Source organism: Molothrus aeneus, chromosome 20, assembly GCF_037042795.1.
Source record: "Molothrus aeneus isolate 106 chromosome 20, BPBGC_Maene_1.0, whole genome shotgun sequence".
NCBI lineage: Eukaryota > Metazoa > Chordata > Aves > Passeriformes > Icteridae > Molothrus > Molothrus aeneus.
In genome coordinates, this window is record NC_089665.1 from 8,518,397 (window position 1) to 8,533,345 (window position 14,949).

Genomic DNA, 14,949 nt, shown 5'->3' on the forward strand with positions numbered 1-14,949 from the left:
GCAAACAAAAGGATCCTGGTGCTTGTGATGTCAGCAGGCAAACGCTCCCGTTTGGGAATAAAACCTTCCTACGTCTGGCAGTGCAGGAGGAGGGGGGAGCCGGCACCGGGCTCTTGCCTACGTAGGCACGAGGAAAACCATCCATTAGGAATGCTGGAGCAATATTTTCAGGAGCTCTCCTGGAGCCTGGTGATAGCTGCTGAGGGGTTTGGTAATTATGGAAAAATCCATTTCTCTCCGTGCATTGTGCTGGGATTTAACACCCTCCACACGTCCTTCCGTGTGTGAGCAGAGGAACTGTGTGGCTCCCATATACTATTAATTTCAGCTGACTGGTGGTTTTAATTTTGTTTGTAGTAGAGTAGCATCCAGAAGCCCCAGCTGAGATGCTGATCCTGTTATAACAAGATAAATGGTCTTGGCTGAGTAAATGTTAGAGCTTCCAGTGTTATGGGCATCGTTATTCAAATAAAAAAGATGCACAGTTACTGGTTAACAGTGGGAGTTACAAAATGTCCAGAGGAAACATTGGAGGCTCTCTATGCTGAGATTTTTTAATTTTTCACTCTTTTTTTCCTATTGAAGCTATTATAAAAATCAGCTCTGCAGACCAGAACTGAGAGAAGGATCTGTTGGCGGAGACAAAATTAGATTAAATGAGCCAGATTTCGTTCTCATCTGCTGGAGACAAGGAAGCTGTTCCAGGCTCAGAATTGCAGAGAAAGAGAAAATTTGACCGTTGCCTCACCAGTAAATCTTCCATGGCAAGTTGATTTTTTCCCATATGTGCTTGGAATCCTCATGCATGTCACAGCATCAGTGCCCAACAGTGAGGGGCAGAAGAGAATTTTATTACTGCACAAAAAGTGAGATTCTAAGTAGCCAACCTCGTGGCACTGCATCAAAAAGAAAATGGGCTGTTTGATTTGCTGCTTAAGTCCCAGTTTGCTGAAAGCCAAGGGCTTTAACTGTCATGCTGAGTTTGAAATTATTCCATTTTATGGGGACGGCATTTACTTGTGGTGGAGGAACTTATTTTGTCACCACAAGAAGAATCCAGATCCTACCACAGGCCTTGGCAACAGGCAAACACTGCAGTCACAGGAGAATTCTCAAGCCCTGAGTCCTGCTTTGAAACTCTTTTGTTTGGACAGGGAAAATAACAATTTATTTGTTCCTGTTTTGATGTGTTCTGCACCTTTTCCATTATGAAGTACTGAGGAGCCAGCAAGCCTCTAAGTAGAGTAAATTGAAGAAAACATGGAGGAGAAATAGCTTAACTGGAGGTACAAAGGTGTAGCCAAGGTTCAAGGTAGGAAATCAGTCTCCTCTTGAAGTCAGCCACAAAGTGATTGACTCGTGTGGAAAGGAGATTTGGCCACTAACCTGAGTGCTGAATGCAGAGCTGAGAAAAGTACATCTAAATTATAGCAACCATTTTCCTGATCAGTTTCAGCTACTGTTCCTTCAGTTATTTTACAGGGGGACTACATTTAGGATCAGATTTATTCTCAGGTATTTAATGGATTAACAACAAAGGTGAAGTCCTTACTGCCTGCTTTTTGAACTCCACCCTTGTCCTGAGCAAAAGTAGATAGAGAAGTTGGAAGGGCAAGTCATTGTGCTCCAGCTTCTCCAAAGAGACTCTTACCATGCTCAGGATAATAATTCTTTAGAATGGCACATGAAGATGTGTAGTACTGTTTTAACATCTGATAATTCCATAGGCAATAAATGTGATAAGTTTAGAAGTATGGTTTGATGGTTCCTTATCCTTGAGAGAAACGGAATAAACAGAGCGCTGACATGGCAGTAGCACAACTATTCCAGCAGGGAAATAACAGTTTCTGAAGAGGACGAGAAGCAGGGGGTCAGCCTGTGTTCCCAAAGCAGCAGGGCCGCGCTAAGAGCCCCGCAGGGAGCCCGGCTGCAGGGGAATGTGGCGCTGGCAGAGGCCGGGAGCAGCCTGGCCAGCGCTCCTCCTCCTCCTCCTCCTCCTCCTCCGCAGCCCCTGGGCTCCAGGAACCGCTGCCAGCTGCTCCCCGCCCCGGGTTCCTCTGCTGCTCCCCGGGCTGGGCACTCGCTGCCTCGTGGCTGCTGGCCATGCACTCATTTGGGATGATGAGGGTCAGGGGAGCTGCCTTCCCCTGGCTGCTGCAAGCTGCCTGCCTTAATGTTCTCTCCTGAAGAATGAAATCACCGGGAACTGGCCCCTTGCCCAGGACTGAATTTCACCCACAAATGCACCCACTGTTAAACTGTCAGCTCCTGTCTTGCTTCCCACAAGCAAGAATTATTCCTACAATATCCACTATCTATCCGTGAGAGAGCCTAAGCTCTGCACAGTTTGAACTCTGTTGAAATAATAAATGGCATTAAAAACCAATAGTTCCATCATCACAAAAGCAGTAAAAATGTTAGATTATGTGCCAAAATAATGCATAGAAAAGTCTGTATTTTAGTAAGTCAGACTTCAAGAATTATAGCTAATACTGCTCATTTTTACAAGAATTACTTGCCATTGATATAAACAGAGCCAAAGAAGCATTGGGATATTAAAAAAAAATCACATTTCAGTTTCAAACAATGAGAAGGGGGAATGTTTAAAATATTTTATAACATATATAGGAAAGTAAAAAAAAAAAAAAAACTCCACAGACCTCAGTGAGTGAATAGTTCTAATTGGGTCTGGATGTTTTTCTCAAAGGCCATGAATGTGCTGTTTGAATGCTTGCTCAGTTCCCATTATTTTGGAGGTTTAAATTTCTGACACATATCCCTCTAATACTCTTAATTTATTTAGTGTGAACTGCTGCAATTTTAGCAACACAGTTACAACTACACTCAGTAATTCTTTTTGTATCATATATGTTACTAAATTAAAATGTTTTGGGCTAAAGTACAAGTTGTCTCCTTAGCAAGAAAATAATGTCTATAAAGTGCAGCGTGTCAATAAGAGATTGTAACACTTTTTTTTTTACTAGATAAACTTACTGCTTACTACACTTTTGATAGTAAATATGTTACATCACATAAATCTCTCTCTTTAAAAGTCATTCATTCATTAGTTTGTGAGATGAACACAAGTTTCTGTGGTTAATTCATAGGGTTTGAGGCTGTTGAAAGAAGTTAGAACGAGCTGCATCCATGGGGTTTGAGAGGAACACTAATTCAAAGCACACCCTTTCCTGAACAGGGGTCTGAATGGAAGGCTGAAAATGGAATTTTCCTTTGGGATGGGACTGGAAATTTCCATGACAGCTGGAAGTGGGATTCAGGCCCGAAATCCCGTGTTTTGCAATGGATGGGGATGTTTCAGAATAATCTTTGACTATTAATCTGAAAAAGCTGACTTGACCTCAAAAACTTTAAAAAAAAAAATAATAAGAGAAAGAAAAAGAGAGAATGACTTTGGTAATTAGAAACACCCTAAAAATCCTTATTATGGTCAAAGAGCCAGTAAAACTGTGGTGACAGAAGTTACTGAGCTTTTCAAAGCCGCAGTTGACCAGGCTGAACCTGAGACAATGAACTGCAGCTTGATGGATGTTGACTCTGTCAACAAGAGTCCTCTTGCTGTATCCCTTACAAATGCCTTTAGCCTTCAACTGGAATTATTAAAACTGAATAGAGCTGCTAAAATTAATTCAGCTTTACTGCAAAAGCCCTACTTTTTAAAGGAAGAAGCCCTACTTTGAAGAGGCATTTACCATTGGATTTTTGCCATTAAGCTCATTTGAATGGTACCAGATCATGTGTCACAGGTATTGTCCAAGCATTCCTCATGAACCCTACCTGTCTTCTGTTTGTCAGCCCACAGGAGTCACTTCCAAGGGTTACAAAGAATTAAAAAGCATTTCTTTTTGCCCTCCATACAATTCAGGTCACCTCCCCAAGGCCTGTTCAAACCCTGCTTATTATTCAACAGCAAATGAGAAAGAGGAAGGCATCATTTTAAGGCTAAAATGAAACAGATTTCTTCCAAAACAATACTGCAAAATGTTCTTTTCTAAAACAAAAAGCAACATTATTAAGCTGAAAATTATACAAACACCTGGACTTCCTTCTCACATCCAGTGCAAGCCTTACTCTCCATATGATTTCCAATGGCCTCAGACCCAGAATGTTGGGAATTGTGAGTTTATTCCATCCACCTCCCCTCATCCCACAGGAACCATCCACCCAGGGATACCCAGAGCACAGCCAGGCACTCTAATTTTAGCTCCCAGAGTTCCTGAGTGCTCCAAACGTGTTGGAACAGCGCCGAGCACACGCTCTGAGGGCTCAGTGGGTGCTCAGAGCTTCCTTTTCTGGGCAGGGTGGCCCCTCCTGGGGGAGCCGGGCACCCCAGTGCCCCCATAAAGAGCAGGGCCAGCAGAGCCTCCTGCCTGGCTCAGCCACCACCCACTGCCACCGTCTGCTCCCTGTTCCAGCCTAATGGCAAAGCTTTCCCACCTTTTCCCTCTCACAAACAAATGTCAGCATGGCTTGGAGCCATCAGCTCTCTATTTAATATCACAGCAAAACAATCCTGGCTTGACCGTGGTGCCAAAAGTTGACAAAGTGTCCTGAGTGTGGAGTTCTACTCGATTTCATTTTAATTAGTGTCTTCTGCCACGAGACAAATGATGAAAAGCACATGGGGACTGCCAAGATGAATCAAGGACATCTGGTAACTTTAACATTTCAACATGAAGCAGAGTAGGTATTACTCCCAGATATTCTTCTGTGCTCTTTGAAACAACTAAAAAATACGTAAACTTAACACAAATTACAGGAAAAGGTTGCCTAAATTCTTTTGAATCTCTTCCTAGAGAGTTTTAATTGCTGTTTTTCATAAAACATGAAGCTGATCTTGCATCTTGTTAAATGAGCTGTGACTTCCCTAAGACATTGTAATAATAGGAATTTTTATAATTCTGATCATATTACATTAAGATTATCTGGATTATAGTTTCTTAGAAACTCCAACTGGCTCTGGATTCTGAGGGAAAAACAACTGATCATGAAGTTGAAACTGCTCTGTGATACTTGCATTGATATACATCCTCCCGGGGCTTGTGACTCACTGATGATGCAGAACACACAAACATAAAAAAAATAAAAACCAAAACCCAGCAATGACATCGTCAGCTGCAACTGGGAGCACTCTGCTCAAAAAGAACTGCAATGTTTCTTACCCTTCAGTGTTTCTTACCCTTCAAACCCACCTGGCATTTGCTAAATAAATGAGTGTTAAATTGAAAATAAAGAAATGACATAAAGAAAAATATTGCTTAGACATAACCTTCCGGGACAAGTGATGCGATTTTCTGTCACTGTCAGCTGTGAAGGACTAAGACTAACTGTGACAATCACATTTTTAACTCTCAGGGCTTTTACATATTCACAAGATCAAAATATGATCAGTCAATGCAGTTGTTGGAAATATTCTAAAATTAGTTTGGCTCTGAAATAACTCACCAAACAGAAGACAGATTTACAGGAGCACCCTGACATGCAGAGGTAATTGCTACAATGCAGAGAACAACAGGTTTCAGCAAGATACTGTCCCTGTTACAATACATAAAAATTTGAGGATCTTTTTGCATATGGGGCTCGTGATTTGGCCATTTTTCAAGGTATATCTCACATTAAGGATATCGTTCCCTCCCATGTGTACAAGCTATTTTAAATGTGTGGCAATTATACCTGTTCATTAATTGTATTTATGGACCTGATAGCTCTGAAAATAGCTTCCCAGAGCAATGAATAAAACAAGCCAAAATGCCTTTCACAAATGAAAGACATTTATTAGACAGGAAGAGAATATTCACTACGGTTTGTCTCCCACTGACAGGTTATCTTCTAAGTTTTAGTTGGTGTCGCATCTTCAGCTTCTCACAAATTCTCCTTTGCCAGAACATGGAATGAGTAGATATTGTGTAATATGTAATTTATCACAGGATCATGGAATGGTTTGGGTTGGAAGGGAGTTTAAAGACCATCTATTCCAACCCCTGCCATGGGCATGGGCACTTTCCACTGAACCCGGGTGTTCAGAGCTCCATCCAACCTGTCCTTGGACACTTCCAGGCATGGGGCACCCACAGCTTCTCCGGGCAGCCTCTGCCGGGGCCTCACCACCCTCACAGCGAAGAATTCCTCTCGAACACCTGAACTAAACCTACCCTCTTCCTTTTTCATGGCCACTTCCCCTCACGCAAACACTCTCCGATGTCAAACCCGCTCTCCGAGGCTGCTCCTGGCCCCGGCCCGGGCCGCGGCTCGGCGGGACAGCGCCGTCCCCTCACGGCGGGGGCCCCGCTGCCGCCTCGGCCCCGCGCACCCTCCGGCAGCCGCGGAGGCGCCGGCGGCGGCGGCGGAAGCTCCAGGGAAGCCCCGAAGGAGGCAGGGATTAGGTAACAGGCGATGTGCGCTCAGGTTTCCTCCGGGTTCCTGTGAGGAACCTACGCGTCTGGCTGCCTTCGCATGACTCATCACAGCGGCGCGGCTGCCGCCGCTCCCGCTCCCCCGCCAGCGCCGCGGCCCGAGCCGCCCCCTCGGGCGGCCGCCGGACCCCGCCGGGCCCCCCTCAGCGCCGCGCGCGCTCCCGACGCCCAGGCGCGCTCCCCCCCCCGCACCCCCCGCGGCGTGCGCGGCCCCGCGGGCCCGGCTCGGGAGCGCGCGCGCAGGCGGCGGGCGGGAGGGAGGGAGGGAGGAGGAGGAGGAGGAGGAGGAGGAGGAGGAGGCGGCGGCGGGCAGGGAGCTCTCTGCGGGCGCAGTGCTGATCCGCCGGCGGGCGGCCGGGAATGCGAAGCGATGGCCGCGGGCGGCTCGGGCAACGGCGGCGGCGGCAGCGCGGAGGAGAAGACCTACCGCCGCTTCCTCGAGCTGTTCCTGGGCGAGTTCCGCGGGCCCTTCGGGGCAGAGCCGGAGCCCGAGCCGGAACCCGAGCCGGAGCCGGAGCCGGCGGCCCCCCCTCCCGCTGCCGAAGCCGCGGGAGACGTTGACGAGGAGCCCGGGGCAGAGGGAGAAGCGGGAGCGGCCGCCGAGGCGGAGGAGGGAGAAGGCGGCGAGGGCGATGCCGGCGACCCTCAGCCGCCCGCCCCACCGCCGCCGCCCCCGCCGCTGCCCTCGCTGCCCCGGCCGCTCTCGGAGTACATCACGGAGGAGGAGGTGGAGGGCGAGTGCCTGGACCTCTGCCTGCAACAGCTCTACAAGTAGTGAGTGCCGGGCTGAGGGGAGCGGGGCAGGGCGCGGGGCTGAGGGACCCTCCTGTGAGGGGATGAGGGACCCTCCTGTGAGGGGCTGAGGGACTCCCCCAGTGTGTGGCTGAGGAGACCCCCAATGTGAGGCTGAGGGGCTCCCTAGCGTGAAACTGAGGGGACTCCCCATGTGGGGCTGAGGGACATCCCAATGTAGGGCTGAGGGACTCCCCAGTGTGGGGCTGAGGGGACTCCCCCAATGTGGGGCTGAGGGGACCCACAATGTGAGGCTGAGGGAAGGAAGCGAGCACAGGGAGGATCCCCGAGGCAAAGGAGTTCAGGACTTCGGTGGTGCTGAGCATCCCGGGGTCACAGCGTCCTGCTCTGTGCGGCTGCCCCTGCCCCAAGGAATCCTCTGCTCTGTGCCCTCCGCTTGCCTCTGGCCGGGACAGGAGAAGGGAAGAGACAAGGGAGAGGCACGAGCATCCATCTGGAGAGCAGCTTGCTGGGGAGGGAGAGCGGTGGGGGAAATGTCTCACGCTCTGGTGCCAAAGCAAAGAGGGGGGTTTGCCTGTGGTTGATTGTGCTGGGGCTTGAAATTGAAATGTTCTCCCTGTGAGGGCTGGTAAATGGGGAAACCTCTGCCAAGAAGGGGAAAGAAGAAGGGGCAAGGGAAGAGAGGCGGTCCAGTTCCTTCACCCTTCCAAAAAAACCCTGCACATGGGGAAAACCACACCGTGTATTCACAGACCGGGGAGAAAAGAGGAGTAGAAAGCCTTGGGAGAAAGCTATCCATAATCATGGGGATTTTTCTGCCATCAGCTGGGGAAAGCCGGCTATACTCGGTTCTGTACGGAGGCAGTTTCCAGATCTGTGCTTTCTAAAGGCTGGTGCATAAAGAGGAAACAGATGGGATCTATTCCCAGTGTGGAAAGTCTGTGGACTGAAACCTAAAGATCAGTTACCAGTGCCTTGTATTGTGCTCAGCTCCGGCTTTGAAGGCTCGAAATAGAAGCGGTTGTTAGTGGCAATTCTTTAGGAACCTCTTTAAACTGATGCCACAGGAGGAGACAAATGAAGCTGTGAAAATCTGCACAGCACACCGGGGAGATTTTCTGCCATTGAGCCGGTAATTGTAATGAGAGGTGTTACTCAGTCGCAGAAATAAATAAATAAAGAGAGAAAAGAACCGGGTTTTACAACTGCATGGTCTGTTTCTATCCAGTTCTCATGTGCCCTCTGCGTTTGTGGACGGCAGGGACAACACAATGATAGCTGCAGAGGACAAAGCTCTCCTATTCACACATGCTCGCCCTGCCACCTTTGGAAAGTCTCTGGAATACAGCAGCACATTCATAGGATGTGGTAGAGAGCAGAGAGGCAAGTCCCTTCTACCTATTTAGGACGTGTTTTGTTGGGTTATTTTTAAACAGGTTTGTGAAATCCAAAGTCACGATAGTGGGAATAAAGTTTTAGACGTGGAGCAGATTACTTGAAAGTATTATTTGAAGGATAGCTATGAAATGATTTTGAGCTGGAATTCCTCCCCAATCCCTTCTCTCTCTGCCTGTCCCCATATCCCAGATTCCCCAATTCGAGGCTAAAATTAATAATAATTAAAAAAAAAAGACCTTTTGAGAGGAATCTTTTTATAGAGCCAGCTCTTGCCAGGTTGTGGCTCTTTGGGTTTTTTCAGCCTTCAGTTTAAATCTTTGGATGGTTACTGAATGAAGCATCCCCTGGCTTTGTCTGTGGTGAAATCAATGCAGGCTTCCTCCTCTAGGCAAAAACCAAGGTCCACCTCAAAATCAAGAGAGCAGGGGATTATGTTGTGAGAAAAGAGTTTCCTAAAGGCTTAAATAAAACATTTTAAAATATTATAAACCAAATCTAACAACTCCTAAGACAGAGCTAAACTGAAATAGCTTTTCCTTGAATGATGGTGGAATCTGAGGTAAGTGGAAATATGCAGAAGTATTCCTCAGGTAAGGTACTGTATTTTTAGTTCACTCTCCAGTCACCAGAGAAACTTAAAATGTGACAAGACTATAAAACAGGCAAAAGCAGAATCTTTTCACCCTTTACAGCCAAGGGCTCAGCTGGTTCCAGAGGTGGGAAACTTGATGTGTATGAGTAAAACTGCTCTTGTTCCAAACAGTTATGAAAGTGTTAAAATTTTAAAAAAAAATCTTAAATAAAAAAGCACATGAAAACTCGTGTAAAAGGGAATATTTCCTTGGTTTGTCATTAGCAGGAGAGACTATTCTGAAGGCATGTTTTCTGCAACTATATATTAGACAAATGACTGGTTTGCATTCTATGTAGCATGAAGATAAAACCCATTGCTGTGAAAAATCCAACAGCTGTTTTTCAGCTATTTTAAGCACAGAGCTTTAGATCTTTTTGAGGAAAGTAAGACCATATCAGAAATGAGAACATATTGCTAATCATGACAAAATATAATGTTTTTCTGCCACTGTGTAGATCAGTATCAAAGAGTTCTTATTTATGAGATTTTCCTGCTATTTTCCAAAAGACTCATATTCCCCTTTGAGGTTTCCTGTTCCTGTTTGTTTCTTTTTTCTTTTTTGTAGAGGCAACATATGCTTGGAAAATTAGATTAATGTAATCTTTATATCTGTCTAAATGCCACCAAATGGGCACTGTGTGTTTTCTTAGTGACCCTCCACAGAATGAAACCCATCAATAGGAGGTGCATTAGATGGAGAAAATAGTCAAAAGGGGATTGCCTTGGAACATTGGCTGGTAACCACAAAATGAACTCTCAGGCTATAGCTAGACCATATTATTCAAGAGAAAAAGATAATTTACAGAGTTTCTATGTAGAAACAAACATAGCAAGGCCTTAAAACATTAAATATGAGATCCCATCTCTTGCTGCTGCTGAATCAGACCTGATTTCTGACTCATTTTATAGGAAGAAGTTACTAACTTGAGCAACAAAGTTACATATCATGCTCTGGTCTCTTCCTCTTCCTACTGATACTTTTATTAAACCTGACACATTTAAAGAGCTGGTTCTTGACAAGACCTCTGAAAAACAAATCAGCAAAGTTGTGCTTGCCAAGAGAGGACACAGCCAGACTCTTACAAGTTGTGTCACCAGGAAGCACAAATTTGTCTTGGTGCTACACTCCTTTTTTCCTGTGCAAATGAAATGCTTGGAATAATTCAACTGTACATTCTCCTTGCTTTTCTTTCTCTCTTTTTTTGCCTCAAGCTATAGATGGTAATAGATATAGTTGGTATAATTTCTAGGTTCAGGTTTACTTGCAGTCATTTTGGAGGTACAACATTTTTGCTTTCAAATGTTCATTTAGAAATTCAAATTTCATTTGAACAAGCTTAGAAAGCAGCCCTACTTCTCCAGTGCTGAGTTTGCAGAAGATGGTAAGTAAAATAAAAGTAAAAATTATTGTTATGTCATCTTAAGTGCTTAACTAAGTCCCTGATGGCAACATTATTAAGGGCTGTAAAAGCCTTGCTTTGACTTGGAACATGGAGAGAAAAGCTTTGAAGCACTCTCTCTTTTTACATTTCTTCACAGAATACTGTGCAACATTCACAGAATACTTAGATTCCAATGAAATGCAGTATTTGAAGTGAGTTCTGTTAACTGATCCTTTCTTTCTCTTAAAGAGAGAAAACATTTTTTGCTTATGGATTTCCCACAGTCTTACTATAAAAAATCAAGCAAGGCAGTGCAGGCTCACCTTTCTAACACTGCAGTTATGTAGAATGTGGACAGTAAATGAGAATGAAGATTTTGCCCCTCAACTTGCAATGTTAAGCTAAAGAAAACCTTCTCATGGTAATTTTCCATGAGCAGAAATCCTTTTTTTAAATAAAGTAAACTCTTGAAAATTGTTATTTCTGCTATCTCCATCTCTGTGGAGTGGAGAGATGGAATTCTTTCCCTTTAAATAGCAGACATACATGTTTTTAACTTGCTCTCTAAACCCTTTCACATGAAAGCTGGAACTGTTGTCACTTTAAGTTGAAATTCATGGATGATGCTGGATGGGCTTTCTTAGCATCATATTAAATAGGCTGTGATGTTTTACTCCTTCATAATTTGTCTTTTATAATCAATTCTATTGATTGCAATCTCAAAGCCCTTTTAAGAAATATAATTAACTACTTGCCATGTCTAATATTAATCACAAGGACCAACAAAAAGTCATTGCATCCTTTTTAACATGCTGCTTTTTTCATCATCTTTTGTGAGGTTTTACAATAGCAATGATAATGTTGGCCTGTGCCAACAATGAATGACAGGAGGAGATATTGGCTGCACCTGGCTGGGGCATTTTCTATGGTTAATGAGATTGGACAGAGAACATTCAATTTAGACTCCATGGTAGGAATATTTAGTCTAATCTAGGCTTGGATTAGATATCAGGAAGAAATTGTTCCCTGTGAGGGGGGAGGCCCTGGCACAGGTGCCCAGAGCAGCTGGGGCTGCCCCTGGATCCCTGGCAGTGCCCAAGGCCAGGCTGGGCAGGGTTTGGGCACCCTGGGACACTCCCATGGCAGGGGTGGCACTGCCTGAGCTTTAAGGTCCCTTCCAAGCCAAACCAGGCTGGGATTTCCCATCCTGAGGCTGTTTTAGCTCTCACAGGAGCCCCTCCAAGGTCAGGAATTCCCTTCCAGGGGTGGTTGTGGAGCGGGCTGGGTACAGCTGCGGATGCTGACATCACCCCAAGGGATTTTGGTGCTAGAAATCCTGGTGTTTCTCTGAGAATTGATCCTAAATCATCCCACAGGAGGGTGTGCAGAAAGTCAGGAGCTTCAGTGTTGCTGGTACCTTGTAACTGTTGAAGAGAGCCCATGTTCTGGATGCTGGTGATGCCATGGCACACAGATTTCATCCCCTTTAGCCTAGAAATCACTATAATCTACAATTAGGCGGTGTTTAGAAATAAACATTTTCCAAACACAACAAATTCTCTACACATTGAGGGATTCTTCTTGTTGTTTCTAAGGCATATTCAGCTCACCCTCCCACGCTTTTAAAAATACTGAAGGAAATCAAATATTTTGATTCTCATTATAAAAAAAAGGAGTATCAGCTCAAAAGAGTTATCTAAATTGCAGATTTACATTTTGTAATGGTTAACATATAAGGTGACATTTCAAAACTTCCTACTTTATGATTAAAAGGATGCTGAGTTTTTCAAGCACAAGGGTGACTATGCTTGGAAGTTGCTTTATATAGCATTAAAAATCATTCTTAGTGAACAGATTATGGAAATATATTCATTCCACTGCTTTTATTTCAATGAACGTTGCTGGTAGTACAACACATTAAAGGGAATTAATGCTATTAGGAGCTTTTCACACCAAGATTTTTTTTGACCCAAGAGCAATTTGCACAGATTCTCTCCTCCTAAGTGAGGCTGTTTGCTTTTGAGTACAAACTGACTGAAGAATTAGATCTGTGCTAACACATTCTTTTTTTGGACCTTATACAACCACTCTTGAAACTAAAATCTTATTGGCCACTGTGTGGAACTACTTTTGACTCTACCTTTTGAATGTGATGAGCTTCATTCCTCTGGAGAGTTTGTTTGGTAATTCTTTATTGCACAAAACACTCTGCACAGAACATTTTTATTCTTTAAATCCCTCATTGTAACTTTAACAGTGGCAGAGTATTTCTCCACCTGTTCTTTGAGGAACTCAGGTGTGGTTCTTTTCATGGAAGGTTCAACTTTTAGTTTGCTTTGCATTCTGGGAGCAGAAGTTTCAGTGCCTTGCCTGCTGTCTCAGTGATGTTTGCTCTCGTTCCTTTTTGTTGTCTGGCTAAATTGCTTACAAGATCACATTAAAAGCAAAAGCAACAGGGCATGCAGTACACAGATAATGAGAATACTATTTATTACTATATTTGATACCCTGAATATTCTCTGGCTGTTCCACACCATTTTCTTTCTTCCCATTGTTTGGTGCCTGCTCTTTTTTCATTTGTTTTCTCCTCGCTGTCTAGGAAAGACTTGTGAGAAAGGGGATGAAATGGAGTTAGCAGTTTAAAACATTAGATGTTCTTTGAAGCATGCTGCAAGACAGTCTTATGCAATGCAATCACAATTATGTAATGCAAATGATTATAAAAACAAATGTATCCTGGACAATATGTGTGTGAGACCTGTTAGGAACCCATGACACTGCTAAAGGGCCATTACTACAAGTTGTACTTTAGGGCCTTCTGTTTGGGGTGGCTGAAATCTCAATTACTAACCAAATATTCCAGATTTTTGTTGTTATAACACACTAGTGATTAGATAAAATGATTGCAGACTGTGGACTTGTTTTACAGAAACATTTTCTGCCGTGCCTTTGTACTTCATTAAGAAGAAACAACATTACCCGCCTTTAATAAGACATTTTATAAAGAAGTAATCATCAGAGCCATAAATTAGGAGTGCGTGGGAAATAGCTGCCCTTGGGTACTTCTATAATTAATACAGAAGTTAAACAAGTTAACCAGATTGCAGGATTACCTCAGTTTATGTTTGTATTGGATGGAAAACAGCTGAGGGCAAGCAATGATTGAGTAACTGCAGCAGCAGTTGAGGCTGTGCTGCTGCTCCCAGCCCTGAACTCTCTGTGCACCCTCAGCTGGGTGGGTTTTGGTGGCAGAGCAGGATTGCAGAGTGGGCTGCTGAACTTTGATCATGGGAAAATGGGCTTGGATGCACACACACCTGAAGTGGGAAACTGCAATTACAGGAAAAAGGAAGATTTGATTAATTGGGTAAAATTGTGGGCAGCCCCTTAATTTTCTCAGAGGGTAGGATTTGGGAGCTATTTTTGCTGGCCTTTGATGATCCAGTAAAGCCTGTTAAATTGTACCCAACAAATTTTCAACTTTAGTTTCTTCTGCTCCTCATTTACAAGAAAGAATTTGAGTCCTTTACTCGTTTGAGAATATGATTTTTTCATAGGCTCTGTACTTCCACACGATGTAACTAATCATAGAAGCAGCATGTAAAAATAGGCCCTTGGCATTTTAACTTCTTGGCACTTTCTCGAGGGCTGCTCCTTTCACCCCAGGCTATGACCTTCTTACTGAGGTTCAGAGAGCTGAAATGAACGTGGTGAGTTGTTCCTCCTCAGTGTTACAAACACAGTGCTCTGCATGGTAGATTCATTAGCTGCCACAACGACTCCATTCCTTCAGTCCTAACTCCAAGTTCTGCAAGGCTGAAATCTCCCCATGCTCTAGTAGAGAATTCAACAAATTGTTGTTGTTTTCTTTTGCTCAACAAAATAAATATTAAAAATAAGATGAAAAACCCAGGGAAACATTCAGTTCTTATTGGAACCTCTGGGTCCAACAGTGATAAATTATCAAAAATTCCAGCCTGGATAAAAAGCAGGAATTTAGTGAGTTATAAACTAAAGGCACACACTTACACAAAGCATGAGATATAATTTAAACAAAGGCTTTTCCAAGCTTTTCCTAGAAGTGGTGTCATTCTATTTGTCATCTCATTGCTGTGTCTGAGGAAACATTAATAATTAATGTATTCATTTATAAGTGCCCCTGTCTAAAATGAGTTTATGGTCTCAGCTCTCTTATTACCCCTTTCTTCTGAAAAGCTGGGTAAAAACCAAATATTTGGTAATGAGAAGCCAGAAGCTCAGTATTTCTGGGGATTAGAGGAACACCCCTGTTTGGGACAGAGGCATTTTATGCCTGCAGAGCATGGGGATGTTGGGCTGTCCTTAGTTCTGC

The 14,949-nt window shown here is 44.1% G+C and overlaps 1 protein-coding gene across 4 annotated transcripts in view; it reads left to right on the forward strand.

Moving 5' to 3' along the window:
• The first annotated feature begins 6,740 nt into the window (after positions 1-6,740).
• The window catches only part of PPM1E (protein phosphatase, Mg2+/Mn2+ dependent 1E), a 62,656-nt gene continuing 54,447 nt past the window's right edge, over positions 6,741-14,949 (forward strand). For all 4 annotated transcript variants that reach the window (XR_010784828.1, XR_010784827.1, XR_010784829.1 and 1 more), the window contains exon 1: positions 6,741-7,205. Coding sequence is in view for 1 of the 4 variants with exons in the window: in XM_066563727.1 (XP_066419824.1) it covers positions 6,802-7,205 (404 nt within the window). In the remaining 3 variants the exon portion in view is untranslated. The remainder of the gene's footprint in view (positions 7,206-14,949) is intronic.